The sequence below is a fragment of the Penicillium pulvis genome, assembly GCF_028828015.1.
Source record: "Penicillium pulvis strain IBT 33274 chromosome Unknown contig_1_segment0_segment0, whole genome shotgun sequence".
Taxonomy (NCBI): domain Eukaryota; kingdom Fungi; phylum Ascomycota; class Eurotiomycetes; order Eurotiales; family Aspergillaceae; genus Penicillium; species Penicillium pulvis.
The window spans coordinates 1,495,732-1,518,182 of NW_026643074.1; the positions used below are offsets into that span (position 1 = coordinate 1,495,732).

The 22,451-nt window shown below is 48.3% G+C and overlaps 12 protein-coding genes across 12 annotated transcripts; 6 read left to right on the forward strand and 6 right to left on the reverse strand.

Moving 5' to 3' along the window:
- Positions 1–155: 155 nt before the first annotated feature.
- N7503_003514 (tyrosinase family protein) lies at positions 156–1,453 on the reverse strand (the record flags this gene model as incomplete). Its single annotated transcript, XM_057063061.1, has 4 exons — positions 156–403; positions 463–842; positions 896–992; positions 1,063–1,453. 4 exons carry the CDS (start codon positions 1,451–1,453, stop codon positions 156–158), a joined length of 1,116 nt encoding a protein of 371 aa, XP_056923976.1.
- A 541-nt stretch (positions 1,454–1,994) lies between these two features.
- Positions 1,995–3,444, reverse strand: N7503_003515 (FAD-binding oxidoreductase; the record flags this gene model as incomplete). The annotated part of the gene is made up of 2 exons (XM_057063062.1): positions 1,995–2,759; positions 2,815–3,444. 2 exons carry the CDS (start codon positions 3,442–3,444, stop codon positions 1,995–1,997), a joined length of 1,395 nt encoding a protein of 464 aa, XP_056923977.1.
- Positions 3,445–4,312: 868 nt separating this feature from the next.
- On the reverse strand, positions 4,313–5,906 carry N7503_003516 (FAD-binding oxidoreductase; the record flags this gene model as incomplete). Its single annotated transcript, XM_057063063.1, has 3 exons — positions 4,313–4,442; positions 4,511–5,616; positions 5,682–5,906. 3 exons carry the CDS (start codon positions 5,904–5,906, stop codon positions 4,313–4,315), a joined length of 1,461 nt encoding a protein of 486 aa, XP_056923978.1.
- Positions 5,907–6,581: 675 nt separating this feature from the next.
- Positions 6,582–7,821, reverse strand: N7503_003517 (uncharacterized protein; the record flags this gene model as incomplete). Its single annotated transcript, XM_057063064.1, has 3 exons — positions 6,582–7,424; positions 7,499–7,627; positions 7,678–7,821. The coding sequence occupies 3 exons, from the start codon at positions 7,819–7,821 to the stop codon at positions 6,582–6,584; spliced, it is 1,116 nt and encodes a 371-aa protein (XP_056923979.1).
- Positions 7,822–9,222: 1,401 nt separating this feature from the next.
- N7503_003518 (oxidase ustYa family protein) lies at positions 9,223–10,032 on the forward strand (the record flags this gene model as incomplete). Its single annotated transcript, XM_057063065.1, has 1 exon — positions 9,223–10,032. The coding sequence occupies one exon, from the start codon at positions 9,223–9,225 to the stop codon at positions 10,030–10,032; it is 810 nt and encodes a 269-aa protein (XP_056923980.1).
- A 131-nt stretch (positions 10,033–10,163) lies between these two features.
- Positions 10,164–10,880, reverse strand: N7503_003519 (oxidase ustYa family protein; the record flags this gene model as incomplete). The annotated part of the gene is made up of 2 exons (XM_057063066.1): positions 10,164–10,615; positions 10,667–10,880. The coding sequence occupies 2 exons, from the start codon at positions 10,878–10,880 to the stop codon at positions 10,164–10,166; spliced, it is 666 nt and encodes a 221-aa protein (XP_056923981.1).
- A 1,348-nt stretch (positions 10,881–12,228) lies between these two features.
- On the forward strand, positions 12,229–12,547 carry N7503_003520 (uncharacterized protein; the record flags this gene model as incomplete). The annotated part of the gene is made up of 2 exons (XM_057063067.1): positions 12,229–12,301; positions 12,360–12,547. 2 exons carry the CDS (start codon positions 12,229–12,231, stop codon positions 12,545–12,547), a joined length of 261 nt encoding a protein of 86 aa, XP_056923982.1.
- Positions 12,548–15,071: 2,524 nt separating this feature from the next.
- N7503_003521 (GIY-YIG nuclease family protein) lies at positions 15,072–15,749 on the forward strand (the record flags this gene model as incomplete). Its single annotated transcript, XM_057063068.1, has 1 exon — positions 15,072–15,749. The coding sequence occupies one exon, from the start codon at positions 15,072–15,074 to the stop codon at positions 15,747–15,749; it is 678 nt and encodes a 225-aa protein (XP_056923983.1).
- A 967-nt stretch (positions 15,750–16,716) lies between these two features.
- Positions 16,717–16,986, forward strand: N7503_003522 (uncharacterized protein; the record flags this gene model as incomplete). Its single annotated transcript, XM_057063069.1, has 1 exon — positions 16,717–16,986. One exon carries the CDS (start codon positions 16,717–16,719, stop codon positions 16,984–16,986), a length of 270 nt encoding a protein of 89 aa, XP_056923984.1.
- Positions 16,987–17,105: 119 nt separating this feature from the next.
- N7503_003523 (carboxylic acid transport protein) lies at positions 17,106–18,813 on the forward strand (the record flags this gene model as incomplete). The annotated part of the gene is made up of 4 exons (XM_057063070.1): positions 17,106–17,659; positions 17,713–17,843; positions 17,896–18,074; positions 18,145–18,813. The coding sequence occupies 4 exons, from the start codon at positions 17,106–17,108 to the stop codon at positions 18,811–18,813; spliced, it is 1,533 nt and encodes a 510-aa protein (XP_056923985.1).
- A 569-nt stretch (positions 18,814–19,382) lies between these two features.
- N7503_003524 (uncharacterized protein) lies at positions 19,383–20,516 on the forward strand (the record flags this gene model as incomplete). Its single annotated transcript, XM_057063071.1, has 2 exons — positions 19,383–19,529; positions 19,587–20,516. The coding sequence occupies 2 exons, from the start codon at positions 19,383–19,385 to the stop codon at positions 20,514–20,516; spliced, it is 1,077 nt and encodes a 358-aa protein (XP_056923986.1).
- A 112-nt stretch (positions 20,517–20,628) lies between these two features.
- Positions 20,629–22,213, reverse strand: N7503_003525 (uncharacterized protein; the record flags this gene model as incomplete). Its single annotated transcript, XM_057063072.1, has 4 exons — positions 20,629–21,301; positions 21,361–21,667; positions 21,732–21,833; positions 21,886–22,213. 4 exons carry the CDS (start codon positions 22,211–22,213, stop codon positions 20,629–20,631), a joined length of 1,410 nt encoding a protein of 469 aa, XP_056923987.1.
- Between the last annotated feature and the right edge of the window lie 238 nt (positions 22,214–22,451).

Genomic DNA, 22,451 nt, shown 5'->3' on the forward strand with positions numbered 1-22,451 from the left:
AGCTGAATCGCGCATCATTTGTATGCATCAACAAGAATTTCATTTTCCCAAAGTTTATGCATGATCAATGAATCTTGTGTTTTACTATCCAGGAGTTGATCGGAGAGATAATACCTACGAAGTTGGCCTTCATGCATTTGGAGTATGCTTGTTATTCAATGTGATCCTACTACGCCCACATCGTAACGATAACATAAGAGATCTCCTTCCGTGTCCATGAGATCGCCGACACTGGGATTAAGGGGCAGGAAACCACCATACTCGAGTAAATCAGTAAGCATGCCCTCCTCATCCCCACCAAGCTGCGCAGGGCCACTGTACTGCAGGAATCTATCACCAGAGTACTTCTGCCAGCTCCACCAAAGACGATCAATCTGAGAATGGTGTAAAAAGAAAACAGGATCTAACCACTACAGTATTAGATGTTTAGTCTTGAGAGAAGGCAGGGAAGCAATAACTCACCATTGGGCGCCGTGATTCTCCTGAAATCACCATGAACAAGGAAAGGAACAGTGAGATGAGAAACGTCCTCCACGTGCAAAGTGAAGTTGAAGAAATTCGGCTCGTCGACGACTACCGCTTCCAAAATCTCTGGCTTAACTGTGCGTGCGCTCACCTTTTCCGCTGTAACCACGTCTAGAAAACCGCGAGACAGGCAATGCGGGCGATACTCGCCTTGATACCATGCTGGTGTCCAGCCAGCGAATGAACCGTTTCTCACGCAATGTCCTTTCGAGACGCCTTCTGGGCCTGTTGGGTCACCGTTAGGCCCGAATCCAGCATCGGTGTCCCATATTGGCGATTCCAGGACGTTTTCGTAGTCTTTTGACCAGTCCCAATAACTGTATATGTTAACCCGGGCGATTGTTTTCCTGGGAATATTGATTTTGCTCACGGCAGAGTCCCCTTGTAGCCACAGTGATCTTTCAATGCCTTTTCGTACGCGTGGATAAAATAGCGGTGCCATGGGAGGAATGGGGCAGCGTCGTGTGCTAAATGGAGAACAGAAAAGTCCCATTGTAAGCTTGATTTCCTTATGCACGAATATAGACGTCGACTTACAGTAGTTGCCAATGCGGCTATGCAGATATGAAAAGTCGTCATGAATAGAGACTCGGGAGTCAGTCGGTGATTGCGTCCGTGTCAAACAGACTGCCGCATCCACATATGCTTGTCTCTCAGTCTTGCTGTATGTCCTCCACTCTCGTCGAATCCGAGGGTGTCGGCATCCTTTCGGTGTCGCAAGAGACAGAATGACCACGGTCACCGACAGCGCAGAGATGATGAGAACAAGCAATGGGATTAATATAGGTCGTTGTAAATATGACAAATACGATTGCTTGTTCCTCCACGCTAGTTCATCATCTTTGTCAATTTCTTCCCTGGATCTATCGTGGTCTTCAACGTCTGCTAAGAGTGAATAGCGATCATCCTCTTTTTTGGACGAGAACATCCCGGCGTGGGATAGATGACAGCATAAAGAGTGTGTAGAACGAGTCTCAGATAAAATTCCAGATCAGCGCCACGCTTTGACTTCCGGTGAGATGATGCATTGCGGCCCTGACTCGAATTAGTAGCACGGGATGTTGCGTCCGACGGTATCAGTGGTGAAAATACGGGGTTTGGTATCTTTCCCCACTCCGCTCGTGCATGCATGCGGCACGGGTGAAAGTTTGTCTCATTTGAAAGATATGTATGGTATTTGGGGTCTTCTTGAATTTCAATACTGGTAAGAGCGATTCTGGTCTGTACTTTCGCGCTGGGGGAGATCCCAAAGAGTTGGAAGAAATTTCCGTGCTCTCTATCTGCCGACTTGCAATCGGTAAGATATTCTCACTTGATTTCACTGTTATCTTTTGCTGGACATTAAGAGACTTTAAAGATAATACGATGCATTAAGCGAATGGATTGTAACCACATGGTATTCATTATTCCGAGGACATTGTGGCTTCAACCCAAGCAACTGAATGGGAATATTACTTCCAGTCTGCCTTCTACTCCAACAGCGGCACGGTCAATTTGAAAAGATTCTCCGGGTCAAAACTCGCCTTGATATCACGCAGAGCCCCAGCCTTCTCCCCATAAACCTTATCAACCCAGCGCGCCGTAGAGCCAGCGTGAGTCGAACCGTAAAGCGACACATACGCCGTAGGCAACATACTCCCGGCAGCGGCCTTCTCCACCTCATCTGCCATTTTCTTCCCCCAAGCCACGGACTCGGCCTGCTTCTCAGGCGTGCCGCCGTACGCAAGAATCTCAAGCATGTAATGCGGTTCTCTCGACCCGAAGACAGAACCATGTTCCTGTGGTGCGGCAGACGGCCCACGAAGTTGGTGGAGAGAAAACATGGCACCCGGATCATTGGGTAGGATGCTGAGGTTACGAGCGATTGCTTCCGCGACTGCGGTTGTGATCGTGGATAGGTTCATCGACCAGCTGGACCCGTATACCTTGTTAGGAACGTGTGCGCCTGCGCCGCCGAGCCATTCTGGGATCGTGGTGGGTTTGACCATATTCATCTTTGCTGGGCCTAGGGCGGCGATCTTTTCGCTCCATTGTTTGCCTTCTTCGAGGTCTGTGCCGCTCCAGCAGAAGAGGGCGGCAAAGGCGAGACCGCGAGGGGATTGGAAGCTGACCCGTTGGAGGGTTAGCTGTGGGGGGAGGCCTTCTGTATCTAGGAGGTTGTGGTAGGCTGTGTTGAAGTCTGTGTAGGATTTGACGATATCGCTCGAGTCGAAGATGATGGGACCGGAGAGAATCTAGAGCTGGTCAGTATGGGTCATCAAATTTCCAATTATTCGTGGGAAGATTTACATAGGTAAGAGGGTACACCTTGATAGTGAGATCAATAATCACGCCAAAAAGGCCGCCCGCGCCCCGAATGCCCTCGAGAATTGTCTCGTCGGCCTTGATAATTTCCCCGTCGGGATTGACAACTGTTGCCCCAATGATCTGGTCAACACCCAGACCCCAATGCGATGAGAAAGGCCCGTAGCCGCCATAGGAGGCCCAGCCAATGTATCCCACTGTTGGAATGGTTCCAGTCGGAGTAGCGAGTCCCTGATCCCAGAGCTCATTTACCAACTCGCCTTGCAAGATACCACCGCCGACAGTTGCCGATTTCCGATCCTCCGATACGGTTACCGAATTCAAAGCGCGTAGATCGATAAGCAAGGCATCCTGCACCACAGAGAGACCCTCCAGGTTATGGCCACCGGAGCGAAGTGTGAAGGGGATACCGCTGGACTTTGTGAATTTGATCACGGCTGTGACGTCAGCTGGTGATTGCGGTTGGACAATGGCAAGTGGGTGATCGCGGCGCGAGCCGTTCCATACTTCACGGGCGGTGCCGAACTCTGCGGAGGAGGGTGATATGTATCTAATGTCAGGGTGGTCCTTAGAAAAGCTCTCGACAGCTGTCAGGTGGGCGGCTGCGTCTGTCATGCTGGTATCAAGAGGGAATAATCTATCCAATACTTTATTAAGAACGCCACAAGTTGATTTATCTTCAGGATCTAGAATGCCACTGTGGAGGATGAACCAACTTGTTAAATATGGACAGCATGTAGAAGGGAACGCATCGGGAGCAAGAGGGGGAGTTTGGAGTCTGATGGAGCTTACAATTGATGGGCGGCCTTGCTCGGGAATGAGGGGCAATGGAAATGGCCAGGGTTTGCAGATTCGCTTACATGTTCAATCCAGGTGGGACGATGGCAACATATCCACTTCAGGATTAGACCCACACAAGCGTTGACAGCGATCTACAGAGCTAGTACTTACCTGCTGATCACCGGATACCATGTTGTATCACGTTTACCATAACACGTGAAGCATCCCCACCACCCGCAACAAAGAAAATATAACTTGCGCTGCTTAGCCACCTACATAAGCGTCCACTGTGCGGGGTGGATTGAGAGAGGTATGAAAACCGGGAAGACTCTGAGGGGACGACGGATCAGGGCAAACCCCGGTGCCGCTGACGATGTACCCTCAACCCCTCTTTTGGGGGCCAACATTCTTTGTTTTGAAAGACTTTGTGTGGAGTCTCGTAATCTTCTAGCCGCGCAAAGACCATCGAAAATTGGGGGCGAAAACCAAAAAAAGAAAATGCAACAGTGAGATTGATGTATGTACATGCCGTGGTCTACCTCCGATAATTCCGAGCACCGGAGATCCGACTGTCAATAAAACTGGTCAATAATATACAAGGATGTTCTTCGGGCCACACAGTCTTCGGAAGGGGCCACACAGTCTTCGGACGGCTCGATCTGGGCTTACCCACTGAACATGCCCAGCATCAAATTTCGCACGGTTAAAGCAGGGGAAAGAATTGATTAAATTTGTTCTGTGGGTCATAGTATGACTTCAGAGCCTGGAGAACGGGCACATTATCACCGTAAATATCCTCTAGTGACTCGTCACCAAAAGCAAAGTTAATGTATCTGCAAGGTGGAAGTATGTAAGAAATACGGCCCGCGCCAAGAAAGGACAAAGGAAGTGGAAAACTTACGTTGAGTTTGACTTTAATCCACTAGTTGCCCGCCAGTCGTCACGAACCTGACTCGCCCATAGATTAGCGGTCTCATCTAAACTTTCGTCCGTATACCAAGCAATGGCGACCGTATTGAAACGATTTGTAGACCGCCAAGCGTAAGCTGAGCTGTAGTCGCCCTTCTGCTCGGCAAATTGCAGGCTGTAGGCTTCCATGAGAACAAGCGAGCTACCCACGTTGTCTCCGCCATTTTCTGTGAGGAAGTTTGTATAATCGGTGTAGATTGTCCGCCAGGTTGTCGGGTCTAGTTGGCCTTGCGCCGCGCCGTAGCTGACCTTGCGACTACCCGTGACGCAGAAGCTCTCGCTGCCAGCGTTGACCTCATTATAAGGTGTCCATGTTGTGGTATCTGCCTCAGGCTCCAAGTTAAATATCGACGCAAAGGCTGCGCGGGCTTCAGCAGTAGCAGCAGTCGTGTTTCCGCCGCTGAGGTAGAAGGGAGTAACCATAAATATCGGAGTATAGTCGGGCGCACCCCCATTAGCGAAGTAGAAGAAGATGGCCATCTTAGAGGTCAGAGTCAAATTATTGACAGCGGAGACGACACTTTCAATCTTGTCTTCGCTGAAAATCAGGTTACCGACCCAGGCACCATTTTGAGCCGCGGGCGTGGGATAAGCCTTCATGACAGACGAAACAACAATGCCGAAGTTCCCACCGGCGCCACGCATAGCCCACCACAGATCGGGATTGGATTTTGACGATACATCAACGATCTCCCCGGATGCCAGAACCACGCGAAAAGACACGATATTGTCGATCATGAACCCACGCTCACCCATCATACGACTGTATCCTGCACCCATCGTGGCGCCCATTGCGCCTACACAATTGCAATTGGCAGTCACGACCTGCGCGTTATTGGCGTACGCAGCGTCCGTCAATTCGGCGACCGTCGCACCACCCCCCACTCTCACAAGAGTACGCTCCATATTGAACTCGACACTGTTCATATTTCGAAGATTGATCACCACGTCATTTTCTCCAAGACTCCAGGTCGTCGCCCAAGCATTGCCGCCAGACTGCGCGAAGAACTGGACGCCTGCTTGATTGGCGCATTGCACCTGCAGGTTTGAATACTTAGTAAGTGCGTCGGAATTAACGCGTGTAAGTGGATGGGGGCGCTTACCGATGCTTGAACGTCTGCCTCAGTAGATACATTCACAATGTGGCCAGTACTGAACTCTTTATACTCAGTCCATCGAGGAACAATGACATCCGATTGAGCAGTTATCAGCTTTGCTGATTTTGAAAGCTTTGGTCGCAAGCAGCTTTCGAAGCTGGTCCTGGCTGGGGAGGCAATCACCGGGACTATTGCGAGGGCCAGCCCGACCACAGAAACCAAGGAAGGCATGACGGAAAAAGAGGGGAAAAAAAGAGATAATGAAGCTTTACAAATTTCAGTCAAAGATAGTTGGCGGCCCTTGATAAGGAAATCGCACTTCTTACTAGAATGACTGAAATATATACCTCTTGGCTCGCGTCGCAACACCTCAATGCGTTCGGATTTGAAATCCACGATCAGGGGAAGCAAAACAGACCTTGGAAGCCACGAGGCCACGAGGTCAATCTATCCGAATCCGTGTGCATCAAAAACCACGCGAGATGGCGTACCTTTACTTCGTATTCTGGAGGATTCAGGCAATCGGATTCCTCCGTGTCGTGCGCCCCTTGTAATCTCGCGTGGCATGCAAGGGTAGATTAAACTCTATATTACCCCGAAGGTCCAATCCCTCGATTTTCGTTTTCCGGTTTTGCTTCGAGAAGGGGAAGTTAAGCGAGTTGTGTCAAAGCACAGTGAGAGAAGGATCGTCTTAGATTAACACTGTTTTGAGTTGGACCTTAGAAGCGAGCGGGGCTTTCGTGAAGTATACGCCCCACAGTCGATGTAGACGCAACCATGGATAAATCCATCAAAGAGAACCAAACTTTATCTCGTATAGAAAGTTATTGCGCCATGAACAAAGAACCGTCAAAACTTCATTAAACGTATAGCCAATTTATGGATGAAAAAAGTATACACAAGAATCTAAACAGACTGTTTCGGCTGCGCAGGGAAATCCTGATCCGACCATGTCGTACTATGTTGTACATGAATAACGCCATCAGTCGGCTCTTCCCGATCATCAACTGAAGATCGTTGAATCTGAATCTGCACTCCTGGCGCATCCTGTGAAGCCATCGCAGGCATATCAAAATCGTCCTGGCGAGTATCCACACTGAGCATGTACCCCGACCGGCGACCGGATTTACCGGACCCATAACTGGACCCGTATTGACGAGGATATTCAGGGTAGTCTGGAGTAGCGTTCTTCTTGCCGCGCATGAACAAAGGGCGCAGCGTGGGTAGACAAGCACTAATCACCGCCATGACCAACTCGACCACTGTCCAGACAAACACGCCGGAGGTGTAGTATGTCTCGTCGTTATAGTGCTCGATCAAGACGGTATCGCACTGCACGAAGGAAACGAGCCGCGCAATACTGGATGCGACCGCTAGCAAACCCAAAAGAAACATTCCCAGCACTGCCAGCCGTTGTCGGAGACTCATCTTGATGGACAAGACCGGCTGAATCGGTAGGATGATGATCAAGACATCGAGAGCAACGTCTGTACCACTAACCGTGTTGTATAGAACCAGAACATTAGTGCATTTATTTCCGTAAAAACCCTCGACAAAAGGGGTGACCGGCGTGCACTGGAACAGACAGGCGAAAAAGAATGCAATAGTCCACGCGATAATGACGACGATGTAGCCGAGACATATGCGCTGGAAAATCGGCATTCGAAAAATGCGCCGATAGAGTAGAATCACAGAAATCTTAGTGAATCCCAGTCCAAGCACTGATAACATATGCAAGGAGAATTTACACTAGACGCGACCGCGGCGTCAAGTTAGTCGCGTGTTTCAAACATATCCCTTGCTATCGATGATCGCCGACGAACCTTTTCATAAATAATAAAACGCGGATCATCCAAGATTGGCTCCCCATTTGGATAGATCGCTTGGTGCTGTCCCAATTGACCATGAATGGCTGCGATCAAATGTACGGTGCAGACAGAGAGAGTGAAAGCCTGCGATAAATCAGCTCTATAAGCCAGATACTTGCGATCGCACAACTCACCCATCCAACTAAAATAGTATAATCATCCGCACCCAGCCCAGCGCGACGGATAAAACGTGCCCAAATGCGCAGGCCGACGAATATTGTTGGCAGAACAACAAAGATGAAGCCTAAGGCTATCATCTCACCCTTTGTATACCCCATATCTCAACCGACCGATCGCGGATCGCGAATACGGGGTGAAAGTGGATGTGATGTTTGGGATTTTGCAGATGAAGGATGGAGGGCCTGCGGGTAAGTCATAAACAGTCAATTCCAGCCCCCGTATGCTTATTCGATATCTTCGAGCGTCTGTGTATATAGTCTTAGTCGATCAACGCCACTTGCATGTGCAGGCTATTTGGCTGGAAAAATCCATGGATCAGTTTCGTAAATATGGGGGCCAAAGTAGAGGTATGTGAGGGGCTGAAGTTTGTGCAAGGAATGAAAGGAATTAGATTTACGGGTTACTACGGTTTGCGTTCTCAATCTGGACGATGCGATTATGGTACTTTCATATTGCAGCCATAGTCACTCTTCGCTAGTGTACTTTCTGGCATTATTTTCAATGGCCAACCTATTTTGGTGTATTGTTTGGCAGATATCAGAGCGATTGGTGGATTATGCAGTGAGCATGCAGGAGTTAATCCTGCAGAAAAAGAAACCTTGTCATCTTCTACCATTCGCTTTTAAAAGATTCGACTGCCGGCGGTACATGCTGATCAGAACAGGTTTTCCTTTTCTAGCCTCGGCCCCGCGAATCGCAGGCGACAGTGGTTGCCGCTGCGCTATGTGCCCGTTGGGCAACCAGGTCGGTAAGCTGCGTTGCTATGCACTCCGGGAGCCCAAGGCCACGGTCAGCATGAAAGAAAAATAGCGCAAAAAACGAAAAGAAATGTGGGGTTTGTGTTGAACTAGACCGTGGGAATGGAAAAGATTTAAGTGATCTCAAGAGTTGTAAGGTTCGATCATTGATTTTTAGCACACAATGGAGCGGGGGGGGGGGAGACAAAGAGATCAAGTTTCGTCAGCTGAGATACTTCGAGACCCTCTGGGGCGGTAGATTTGCTAGTGTATATTCGCTTCGGCCACTCCCGTGACGGAATCCGAATTGGGGCGCACCAATCAATCAATAAACACGCTTAGGCGCATTAGCGCATCCTTCAGGCTAGCCCAACACCCTGCAGGGTTGCAGTATTCTTCTGTGCCAACTCCACCGGGGCGAGCTCACGGTCTTGGCGACGCCGTCATTCTCAATGTACCCTGCGGGGGCGCTTACTGCTCTCACCCTTCGACGAAATTCCTATCTGGGAGACACGGACCGATACATGAAGCCGTGGTGACATTCGCTTTGGCCACTAGTCTAAAGTATACTTGGCATAAATTCCCGTCTGTACTGTCATTTTTGTTATGGATTTCGACCGCCTGTTTTACAAGGACGATACCGTCAACATTATCAATGTCATATACCCATATCTTCAGATGCCATGGGCACCTTGGATGTGACCCGTATGGCATACTTGCATTCGTCAAGGGCCGTTGAATCGTCCTTCACCCCATGAAACCATGACCAAAGACGAGGAGAGGTACCATCTCGCGCCTTCAAACGATGATGAAGAATCATTCCAAGACGAAGCAATACCTCCCTTACGCTCGCGACAACAAAGATGGCTGAGGCTCCATTATGCATTCCTCACGTCCGCATACATACTCCTCGCCTTGCTTTATGTCCTCCTCATTGTGAAGCCTAACCACTTCCTTACATCACAACAACCAGCAAAACTCACACACTGGTCTCTTGCAACCCCATACCCATCCCTCCACTCCGCCGGCGCTCTCGAATACGAATCTCGCACGCTACCGGTGAGCATTCACAACAATCCATATGCTGGCAAACCCCGCCCAGAACTCGAAGAAGCATGGCACTACATGTTTGAGCACACGAACATCCGGGTCACGAAAGAGGATCTTGACTACTATAACGTGACATCTTTACAGATGACAGATCTGAATGGGAACGGTGGATACTACGTCGGACAAATGGGTCTTTTTCACGAGATGCACTGCTTGAAACGTATTCGACATTACATTTATCGGAGGCATTACCTGGCCAACTTCACGGAGGAGCGTTTGGTAGAAGAGGAGGCGCATATTGATCATTGTATTGAGCTCATGCGGGAGACGATTTTGTGTCGTGGGGACCCAACGCTTAGTGGGTTTCGGTGGATTGATCCGAATAATCCTGATGAGGCGCACCTGACGGTTGATGCGCCCGGGTATCATACCTGTGTCAATTGGGAGAAATTACGGACATGGAATAACGAGCAGGCCGTTGACCCGTTTGAGCCTGGTGCTCTGGTTGGTCCAAAAGTGTGATGTGAATTGACACAGTTAGATGAATATAAAATAAAGACCAGAAATGGAAGATGATTGAAACGATTAGCCACTAATCGACCCACTAAAGCATAGGATCTTCACTGCCATCTAGCTTTTAAACCATTCAATCTTCAAATCTCATTAGACCAGTTCTCCTCCGCCCATGCCTTCACACTATCCAGATCGCGACAAGTCCTTGTAAATCCCCACCCAGTCACACCCTTCAACTCTTTTGTGACAGGCTCCAAATTTGTGTCAGCCGAGCACATCAAGCTCTGCCGCAGGTAGTCAAAGCAGTGGCGGACGTGATGTGGGTCAGTCATATGGGACATTTGGGCATGATCCTCCATGTCGCGTGTGTTCACACCGTCGACGGAAGCATAGTAAACCCCACGAAGTGCATTCAGGCAGTGAAGACCGTGGTAGACGACCAGTCCCGATGTTTCAGGTGCAATTTTGTCATGCCGGACAAAACCCTTGCCTTTGGGGAATAGTGAATCCCAAGCGGCATCGCTTTCGGGAGACGGATGGAGAGTAAAGGTGCTATTGTATTCCATGAATAACTTGACATTTCCCTCCGGTGCTGCATAGCTATGTTAGCAGATGATGGGCTATTAATTTTGGTTGTCCATACCTAGTAGTCCCTGGCGCTTGGGTGGTAAGTGATTGCCCGTCGCTACACCCAATCCAAAGATCACCACGGCTGCAAAGATGCCGAAGATCGCTTTCCAGATAAATAAACGCTTAGACTGAGATTTAGAAGATTTGTAGCCTGCTTGGGTTTCGAGATACCCATCTTCGCCGCTCATAAGCGGCTCATCGGACTTTGGAGCACTCTCAAAAGACATGATTGCTATTGATGAGCTGATAGTTGGGATTGGGAAGGAATCATCTACTACCTTGAAGATAATCGGATAGGTAACTAGCGGAATACTATTCCGAAGTGGATCGGTATGTCAGTATGAATTGCATAACTTCTACGCAGTTAATTTTCAGGATTGTTTACAAAGATGGTTATCAGCCGTGTGTCATCATCATAATTACCGACCGAGCCTCTATGTAAACCGTCATTTATTTAAAATTTGGGTATCGTCATTCATGATGCAGATCCCGCTTTAGGTCCACTGATACGATGTGGGGCGAAATTTGCTGTCAAAAGTGGTTCCCCAAGGAAATCCTGACCAAAAATACCCCACTCGGTGAGGGGAATGGTAGGACGCCTTGCCTTATCGACTATTCTCCGAGAGGCTAACAGAGATCAGCCCTAGGATGAGTGGCGTGCTAGCGGAGCTAGTATTATCGGGTTGATTGAAAGTGTATAGTGATATTTACGCCCCATGCTTAAGCGATGTTGCAATCGCACGGCACTAGTCGTGTCTGGCAAAAACGAATCAGTTTGTCACCTTGCGTGGGTTGACAGCCATTATCACAAAAACAGAGTTCGCTTCAAAGGCCAATTCATATTCCAACAAGACGCCAACCGAGTCGAGGGCATCGGTATAGCCCATAAGAGACGACATTGCAGCACTTAGCATAGCTGTAAATGAATACTTCAGCGCTTGTAGTGAACGTAAGAAAATTATTTTTGGTCGCGTTCAAGGCCAATTTCTCGGTGCATAGTTTCGTTTAGGGCTATAGTTGAGTTTCGCCCCCGCATCTAGGCGACCCGGGATTTGGAAGCTGAAAGCACTAAATGGCATAGGCTCCAAAAGGGAATCAGATTAGCGATAGCGAGCCTTCCGTGGCTTGCAGATCGCATCGTCAGGTATTCATGCAAGCGAGCTGATTCACAGAACCAACAAATCTCCGGAGTACTTCATTGGGTCAAGTATGCCACCCCTCTTAGACAATGGGGTTTGTACGGTATCCACTAATGATTTAGCGCTCATCATTCCCAACTTCACCTTCCTTCGTATTCATTGCTACGGAGTATATCCCGATACGAGCTCATTATTTTACAGAACATCATATTGCCCGGGATCCTTAGTGGGTCAAGTATACCGCCCCGCTAAAGTAAAATAAACCATCATGATGGGTGGGAGGGGTGAGAGATCTGTCTCTCTTAAGTTGGGGGTTTTCCGGGAAAGTTTAGACATCCATGTCCGCACCTGCCTTTGCATAATTGAGACTCAAGTAATTCGACTTCAACAGAAACACGCTTTGAGATCGGACTTTTTCATAGATCGTTTCATCGAGATGAAGTTCTCCACTGCTATTTTCGCCTGCTTGGCAGGTGCCATGCTCACCAGTGCTATGCCTGTTGACAAAGGTAAGTAAAGATTTTCCAGATGCCCTTTCAGAACCTCCCTGCTAATCGTTTGATCCAGCCGTACGTGAAGCTGCAGACAGTGACGATCAGGTTGCCTATACCTGGGCTTTACCCGAATCTCGCAAGCGTGAGGATAGTGATGACAAAGTTGCCTACACCTGGGCTCTACCGGAATCTCGCAAGCGTGAAGACAGTGATGACAAGGTCGCTTACACCTGGGCTCTACCGGAATCGCGCAAGCTTTAGGATGCTGATGACGAGTTCGCTTATGGCTATCATTTGGAGATATGAACGGATATTCAAACACCACATGGGACTCATACCAGCGACTGCATGAGAAACAAAAGATGCAATGCGAAGGGTTGAATTAATTTACGGTCCATGAGATATGTTAAGTTAGTCTAATTAAGGATGTTATGTCAAATATTGTATCAGGCTTAATTTTCAACATGTTTCTCATTCCAAAGGTTGTAGAGATCCGTGGACGGTAATTTGCTCAGCACAACTACGTAATTCGAGATGTTGACTATATAGTATAGTTTCCTACAATAATTTGAATGTGAATTAGTTGAAGACGCATACATACCGGAATAGGATTATCAAAGACATCGCATGTACTTGGGCTAAATATGTTATGGTGCGGATTTCTTAGCCGAGGTCATCTTTGTCTTATCATCCAAGGTGGACCATGTCAGATACCCCATCGGCGATAGATTGTGCGCAGCTGTCTCTGGTATATTTTTGAACTGGGGGATAGAGGGTATTTTGTTGAGAGGCTTTTTGAGGTTGTAGCGAAAGGTAAGTGGGCTGTGTGTTGGGAGTAAATGAGCGAGGCATGCTGGGTGGGCCGCGAACGCGCGAAAACCGAGGATGAGATACGGCGGGATTAACGAAGAGGGTCGTGAGGATGTTGCATAATGTGGAGCTTTATATGGAGTCAAATCATGGTCCCATGGGTTGTTCAGCTTCGTAGGTGATAGGAATTTCTGCGGCCGCTTCCCCCTCCCCCTGTCTCTTATGTATCCACTGTCAGGTAAAAGCAACGGTCGGCCCTTTCTCGACCGCGTAGCCCATCAATATCCTCCGCGGGAAGTACTGCACTTCAAATTCTACTTCATATGCGAACGTGGTCTCGTCGGAAGAGCGACAAGTGTCTGTTTAAAGTGCGGATGCCATGGGTCGGGATACTGGAGATACGAGAGAGCGGGTGCGGGCCACCCCCCACTTTGAGCCTCCATCGGTCTCAGGGGACACGACCATGCTCCTAGAGTAGATCCTCGACGAAAAGCAGGGCCCACAAGGAGAATTCCCCAGAAGGACCAAGCAGCAGATGTCAAGTTCATGAATCTTTCGAAGCGTCCTCATATAGAAAATGGGAAATCAAGTCGTCACCGTGGCGTACGTTGACTGTCAGGATCATGTCACGGGGCCTTTCGAATTTAGAGTGCCAGAATCGCCCGTTCGTTCATTCTGCGCCCAATTTGTCTTTGATAACATCGACTTCTAAAGCTATACAAGTTTGCTGAATAGCTAAGCTATAATTCGAGCACTGCAGTCGGAGTCGAAGACAATTACACCCAAGGAAGTCGTGTTTTCCTTCTAGCGCGTGGCCAAAATACAGCCAATCGAGATTGAGCAAAGCTGCAAGTAAGCGCTGTCCAAGAATACTTCATCATCTTTTCCAGAACGACCGCATGACTTGCTCGTTGGCAGGGAATTCAGACTGACTTCGCAAGTATTCTACCCCTCAATCAACGTTGCCTTAGAAATATTGAATCGTAGCAACATACCTTTATACCGCCCTTCTTGTCCGGAATAGTCGAATTTTACTTGGCTATTACTGTTGTTCGCGATGTCTTACAATCCTGGTGTTGCTTTCTTCATATCATTTCATGAGCTTGACCCCTCAGAGCAAAGCCGGTGCATTTTCTTCACTCAGAAAGGTGCAAGATGCAAAAATTATTGCGATGAAAAAGACAAACGACGCGCGATATCTCTTCGAGATTCCATTTTGAAAGCTCCAACAAGACTTCTAAATATCGAGACTCTTACAGAGTACGCCGTGTGCAATTGCTGTGCGCGTGCTAAACATCGGGATCGTATAGAGGACGTGGAACTTTTATCACCGCTGGCTCAGCGGTGGTTTGGGGAAATTCATTTACGAGCATCTAAATTATTCCATAATGAAGCGCTTGCGTCATGTGCACGGCAAGGGAAGCAATACAACGACAATTTAAAAGAGCCGGGAACCTCAAGTACTCAGGTGAAGGACGAACAGTTTCCCGACCCTGACATTCCATCTTGCGACTCATTATCAATCCCAACGTCATATCGCACCTTTGAAAAATCCTCGATAGTTGGGGCCTCGCATAACTTCCCAAAGATCCCTTTGACCCCTCCAAATGTATTGGCAGCCCCGTTTAGCAGCCTTCAACCCAGTCTACGGCACGAACTCCGCAATCGCCAGATGAATGGCTTCGAAAACAACCTTCGAATACTACAATGGTTTCCCCCTCAGAAACTGCGATCGGAATTTCGCCCACATATAAACGATCCTTCTCCCGACGATTGTGTGTACCGAAAAATGCTGGATCCTCTCGTGGACCGAGATTTCGAGATAGGCAGACTCTATATATTTGATCGGATCTCCTCCCCAGGCCATGTTAAGATCGGCTGGACAGCCAAATCCGTTTCTAATAGACTGATAAGCTGGTCAATTTGTGGATATACACCAAACCTACTTTTCAATACGAGCCCCATCCATAATGCTATGCGGGCCGAGACCCTCACACATTACGAACTAATCAAGGAATGGCGCCGGGAGCGGATGTGCAAAGCCCCAGGGTGTGGGAAAAGCCATAAAGAGTGGTTTGAAATAAGTGCAGAACTAGCCAAGCAGGTCGTAAGTGGCTGGGCAACTTTCATGGAAATGGCTAGGCCATATGGCGAAGGTGGTCTCCTCAAGCCTCAGTGGAGAGAGGCGATAGAAAAAATACACTACAAATTGGAAGTGGTCACTGCTGAAAAATTGTTGGCTCTCCATAACGCCACTCTAATCAAAGAAGAAACCGCCCCTGAAGAAGCTGTCACTTTTTTGTACACACCAAAGGTTAAGGAAGAGATCCCTATACTTCGTCCGGTGCCTACTGTCCTCAAAGCTGTCAAGAAAGAAAACATGCTCGACGATCTTCCTTTGGTGCAGCAACCAAAGTGGCCGGAAAATACGGACCTGGACAAGACAGGAAAAACATGGAGTAAGCCAATTGAGGATCAATTAGCCAAGTCGAAAATTTCGCCGAAGCAAATGTTGATGCGCAAAGCGACTCCGGTACATGATCGTCCCGGTAAAGAAAGAGCTTACGCCCGAGGAGGTACCACTGCCTCCCTCGCCATCGTTCGAGCGCGTCGGTCCACTCACAGCTCCCTCTTCTCCCCAACTTACGCATGAAGGCTCAGGTGCTGGAGGTAAACTACCCACTACGAAGATTCCCGTTACCATTAACAACAACAATATTATCAACGCTACTGCCTGCAACAAACCTAATATGAATTCAGGCGTCCGTCCGCCGGCACAATGTTTCAGCGTGTCTACAGTTCCATCGCGAGCACTGATAAAGGGAGCTGTTACCCCAATTCAAACTAGCTCTGATGCCTTGTCGTCTTCCACAAATAGTTCATTGTTTGAGATACCGCTCTTTTCAGCACAAATGACTTCCTCGGACCGACTTGCCCGGCATGATTTAATAAAGCCTAATATCGAGTCTCCGTCATAGGGGACTCAAATGTAATGAGAGATCACACTAGGGGATTGGCCTTTGAACTAGGATCTGAGATGGTATCTTCGGAGTGGTGCAAGTGATTGTGGGTTTGGCTCTAATATTGTTTGGTCTCATTATAACAGAGAAATGATTGATGATACCACTCGTTTCTACAGCTTTAAGTACACTTTCAGTTCCACGTGTGGCTGTATGGGCATCACGAATGTTGAGAATCCAGATCCACTGGCCTTTCCTGGGGCCTATCTCCCCACGCCAAGGGCGGTTTGACCTTCGACTCTCTTGGCGGGCATTAACCTCCTTTCCTTATTCCCACAAATCGATTTCACTCGAGTGGTTTTTCAGCATGACATTCTCATTGATATAGCAATCAATGCCCTTCCTGGAGACTGAGTATACATTACTTCACCTCCGCCCATTTATAACCCATAAAACACGATTACACTGCACCCATGCGTTCATCTACCCTGAGGTCCCGTCCCGAGACCGCTACCACACATCACACGAATACCTTTGACTTCTTCAAGCCACATTCCCGGACAACTTCCGCGCACATGGGGTCTGTGGCTTGCACAGACACAGTTTTTGTATTTCCGTCCTGCCTGATCATTATGGAATCATTGGCCGATCATCGCCGAGATGAAGGTCTCGCCCAACCGGTCATCAATCTCCCAGAGCAGCCAAGCCCGAAAGGATTTCGGTGTTAGTCCTCCCCGCGCTAAGCCGTTTACCAAGAACGCTATGCGGGATATCCCTCATACGGTGCCCTGGTATTGGAGTGGCAGGTTTGGCCGAGTGCTTGGCATTATCTTGGCTTACCAGCGGAGCGGCATGCCCCCGCGTGGTCATGCGGGACATATCTGGGGATATCGGTATCTTGGTGTTCACTACGAAGATTTTGCGGAGTAATAATGCGGGGTTGACTGATGCGGTAGCGCGTATAAATAGATATGGCTGGGTGAGAGTCATCTTCCGGCGGGAAGGATACAGAATCGCCTTCAGCTCATCGCGTCTGTATCTTCTTTTCGATGTCTTCGAACGAACGAGCCGATCCCATTGCCAAGGGCTTCCTGCCTACCGCTACACAATCTTTCAAGGACCTTTTTATCTGGAAGCAGCGCGTAGAAGTCATTAACGAGTACGGCGAATCGCACGCAGAATGGCAGTCTCCTGAGCCCCTCAAGAACCCAATTGGTCTCATGGCCCAGCTCTCGGCTCGTGATTGGCTCTTCTTTTTGGTTGGACTAGCAGCATGGACTGCGGATGCGTTTGACTTCCATGCGCTTTCAATCCAGACGAAGAAGCTCTCTGATTATTACGATCGATCCAAGACTGATGTCACTACTGCGATTACTCTTACCCTACTTCTTCGAAGTGTTGGTGCTGCTCTGTTTGGGCTCGCTGGAGACAGATATGGTCGCAAGTGGCCAATGGTAGTAAATATGCTTGTGCTTGGGCTCTTGCAGATTGCTACCATTTACAGCCATACCTTCCAGCAATTCTTGGCGGTACGCAGTCTCTTCGGTCTTTTCATGGGAGGTGTGTATGGGAATGCCATTGCTATGGCTTTGGAGCACTGCCCGTGAGTACCCAGTCTCTCAATAGAGATGCAAAATTGGCTTAATGTTTACTTAGTGTCAATGCGCGTGGCCTTATGTCTGGAATCCTGCAGCAAGGGTATTCCATGGGATATGTTTTCGCAGCCTGTGCCAATCTTGGTGTTGGTGGGTCAACGGACAGCTGGAAGACGGTTTTCTGGATTGCTGGTAAGTGAAATTGGAAGCAGTCTAAAGCAAATATACTGATTGATCTCTTTAGCCGGTATCTCTATTGGAATTGGTCTTTTGCGCATTGCTTTCCCAGAGTCAAAGCAGTTCCTTGAGGCCAAGAAGGCCGGCAAGCGAAAGACAAGCGCCGCTGAGTTCTGGAATGAGACACGATCAATGCTCGGCAAGGAGTGGCGCATGTGTGTTTACTGTGTTATCCTCATGACTTGGGTAAGTTGCAACTAGTACCTACCCGATTTCATACTATGCGCTCATTGAAAGCTGACCGAGATACTCACAGTTCAATTTCTACTCCCATACCTCCCAAGACTCCTATACAACCTTCATGCTCACCCAAAAAGAGCTCGACAACTCCGGTGCCTCGAGAGCCTCGATCCTAATGAAAACTGGAGCATGCGTAGGCGGTACGATCATTGGTTACCTATCGCAATTCGTCGGCCGCAGACGCGCTATCATCGTCGCAGCCCTTCTATCTGCACTTATGATCCCGGCTTGGATCCTCCCAGAAGGCGAGCGCGCCTTGAGTGCAACTGGATTCTTCATCCAGTTCTTTATACAGGGAGCATGGGGTGTTATCCCGATTCATCTGAACGAATTGTCTCCCCCAGCATTCCGTTCCTCTTTCCCTGGCCTCACATATCAACTTGGTAATATGATTAGCTCCCCGTCTGCGCAGATTGTCAACGCTATTGCGGAGTCGACCTGGGTTACCACTGCGTCAGGTGCTCGTGCCTCGGCTTATGGGCCTGTTATGGGTATTGCTACTGCCATTATTGCTTTGGGTATCATGTTCACAACCGCTGTCGGACCTGAGAAGCGTGGTCGTCGCTTTGAGACTGCTGTTGCTGGTGTGGAGGACTTGACGCCGGCGAAGAGTTTGGATTTGGAGGCTGGTAGTCATGACAAGGGAACAGACGAGATGGTGGAGATGGTGGAACCAAGTAGGTGAGGATCGAACTTTGCTTGTATCAGAAATCAGATAGAGCGGGGGTGTTAAATGGCAGGGATGGATTGATGGAGAGCCACTTGGGCACGACAATTGATTTTTGTAAACTTGTGTTACATCTGGCCATGCGGGCTGTATCTTACATTTGTGACTCGGAGTTAATGAAACCTCCGTGTTAGTTTCCGGGTACTACAAGATTATCTCCGTACCAAACTTCCAACCAAGCTCTAAATAAGGGGAACGAAACACAAGTTGAGTCTTGGACGCGATGATATGATAGGTTGACCCACAACCCAAAAGGGAAGTGAATCTCCTATTGGCTGGACTTGAGGAACGACTCCACTGATTGTTGCGCCTTCCCCGATTAGGTAGCAAATCTCTCATTGGCTCCAGAGCTATAGAGGATGTCATGGGGAAGCATCGGTGCCAGAGCAGTGGCCTTTGAACAATTATAAATAGGCTGAGCTTCTTGCCCACAATATCTGAATTTGACATCCTTATTCACATCATCAGTCTCCAAATACGCTTTGAATCTTCTTCCAATACTCTTCGCCCAACCTTCTACGGACAACATGGCCACTACAACATATTCTACATTTAACGAGAATACGGAAGGCCGCGAAGTCGCAGAGGCATTTTCTTCCAACATTCGTGGCAAGTCCATTCTCATCACTGGCGTTAACATTGCTGGAATTGGGTTCTCTACCGCCCAAGCTCTTGTAAGGACCCCGCAACCTCCTCGTCTGAAATGAACTAAACATCCACAGGCATCGCAGTCTCCCTCGTACTTGATTGTTGCCGGTCGCACCCCTTCCAAAGTTCAGGAATGCATCGATGCTCTCAAGGCTGAGTTCCCTGACGTGAAATACCGGGCTTTGCAGATGGACCTTTCCAGCCAGGAGTCCGTCCGCAAAGCCGCTGCTGAGGTTCTCGCATGGGAGGATGTCTCCACGATCGATATTGTTATCAACAGCGCTGGTGTCATGGGCGTACAAGAGCGGACCCTGACCGAAGATGGAGTCGAGATGCATTTCGCAACAAATCATATTGGACACTGGCTCTTTACATGTTTGATCATGCCGAAGATCATCGAGGCCTCCAAGCATAGTGCGAAGGGTGCCACGCGAGTGGTGAATGTGAGCTCTGGATCACCCCAGGTGTCAAACATTCGTTGGAGCGACATGAACTTCGACAAGCAGAACAATGAGCTTCCAGAGGAAGAGCAACCCAGGGAAGACATCATGAAGGCTTGGGGATATACGGACATCGGAGAGAAGTCGTATATCCCGTTGGATGGCTACAATCGGAGTAAGGTGGCAAACGTGCTCTTTGGTATTGGTGCAAACAAGCGTTTATATGAGAAGTACGGAATCGTATCTCTTGCAGTTCACCCAGGCATCATCTCCACCGAACTTGCAAGGAACTTTCCCCCTGAGACATTCCAAGCTATTAAGGATATGTTTGAAAGTGGGGCCTGGTCTTATAAGACATTGGGCGCAGGAGCCTCGACTAGTCTTGTTGCGGCATTGGACCCAAAGCTGGGATATAGCGTCGGGGAGACTAAGGATGGTAGCGAGAATTGGGGGGCCTTTCTAGATAATTGCCATATTAGTGGCAAAGCTGCACTTCTTGCAGTTTCGAGTGAAGAGGCAGAAAAGCTATGGGAAGTTTCCGAGAAGTTGGTTGGGCAGAGCTTTTCTTGGTGAACGAGCATAGTCTCCTTTGCAGTTGGCCATCACTCTCTTGTCCATACGCTGTTACTACATTGGACAATTTGATTATAATCCAATCCAAATGTATTTGATGTTACATGATGAATTAGTGAATTTGATTTGCCCGTTCCCAAATTATACGGCCTGGCTGATCATGTAGACCGTTTATCCATGGATATTTGTAAACGATCTCTTGTGCATCCTCCCAGCAAGTAAGACCGAGCCGTTGGGCTCCCATTTTTAGCTTAGAAGCAATCCATTCATTTTCGGGCTCATCGGAAATCCATATACCACCAATGACCGTAAGCCAAAAGGAAAGCTCGATGTTTTGCTCATAAAGATCGTCCCGAAGAGCACTCTTGAGACAAACAGGAACCAAACTGTAGTTGATCAACCGGCAGCGGTCATTCTGTAGGAAGAGGGTCATCATAAAAGTGATCAGCCCAATATGATGTGCAGACTGGCTGTCAAGCAGAGTGTTGGCGTCATGTAAGGAACGAAACTTTAACAGGCGGCAGCAAAGCGATATCAAGACTTCGAGAAAAACGATGTAGTTGAACGATTTGCTGCCAATCTCATTGAACAGCGAGCAAACGCTCATAGCGTCTGAAAGGATGTCCTGAAGGTATGGGTCGATATTCTCGAGCGGGGAAGGTCGGACATTTGGATCTTGATCAAAAGGTAAATCTTGCGCCCGCAGGCTTTTTCGAACATCATATATGTGGTCACGAAAGAAGGATGTCGACCCTCCTTGTTGTAAGGCAAAAATTATGTCGGTCCTGAAAAGGCACGATATTAGATGCCCGTGTTGAAAAGTGGTCGATACTCATTGACTTACTTGCAAATTTTTAACACAAGTGGAACATTGCCTTCAAGTTGACTCAGTCCTCCGCGAAGCTCAATCATCTTTTCAAGTCCCTTAACATGAACCATAGCCGCAGACAAGTGCTGTCGTATTTGTTCTTGGTTAACTAGCGTCATAACAATTGCTATAGTCGAATCTGATAAAGCATCGTCACCTTGAAGTCGTTTGTTGACTTGAGCGAACGTCTGAGACAGGTGATACATCGCCTTTGTAGAGCTTTCGCCATTGCAGTGAAATATTTCGTTGCTTGCCTGCATCATCGCGAGCTGGCACTGGTAGGCTACGCGACTGATTAGAAAGAATTCCATGAAAGATAAACTTCTGTGGGGCACTTGTGAACTCACTGGCCTCGCTTTCAAATAAATACCGCAACCACATGAATTTAGCATCATGCAACGAGACTCCAAGTTTGACTGGGTATATTCTATCTGCAGTATACATGAAGACTTGGATATTGTCAAAAGAGATCCAATGGGCTGTTTGGTCTGAGTATCTCACATTTGTTGATAATCTCGAGCGAGTATGGTGTGATTTCCACAGGAAGTGAAAAAGTGAGGAATGTAGTTCCAAACTGAATTGACAGCCTATCGGGAGACAGGTAGCTCCAATTCGCGTATTTTGCGTGGTCAAATTGGTTACCTTCAGCGCAGTTACGTGAAGAACCGTCAGAAACATTTGGTTGGTTCTGAGTGACTTGTAAATCCAACCTTGAGCGACGGTGAATTTTCTTTCCAGCATTTTTGCCCCTCATTACATGCCGACGCATGAGCTTCTTGGATTTCTCATCATTCGCGATTCCATTGACGAAAAAGAATGCTTTCTCCATGATGTCTAGGTTGTGCTGTTCCGGACGGTGCGTGTGAGATCAAGTCATATGTGGAGATTCGGAGTTAAGCGGCATAATTCCGGAGCACGTGGCTTGCCAACATAGAGGCTTGATTGGGCTATGGTGAATCTGTGCTCTATGCAGCTTGGGCCACTGTCGTAGATTATGTTTCTGGCATTTCGAATTATGTTTTCATTTCTTGGCCAGGGAGGATTATTAAAATGAAAAATCCAATGAT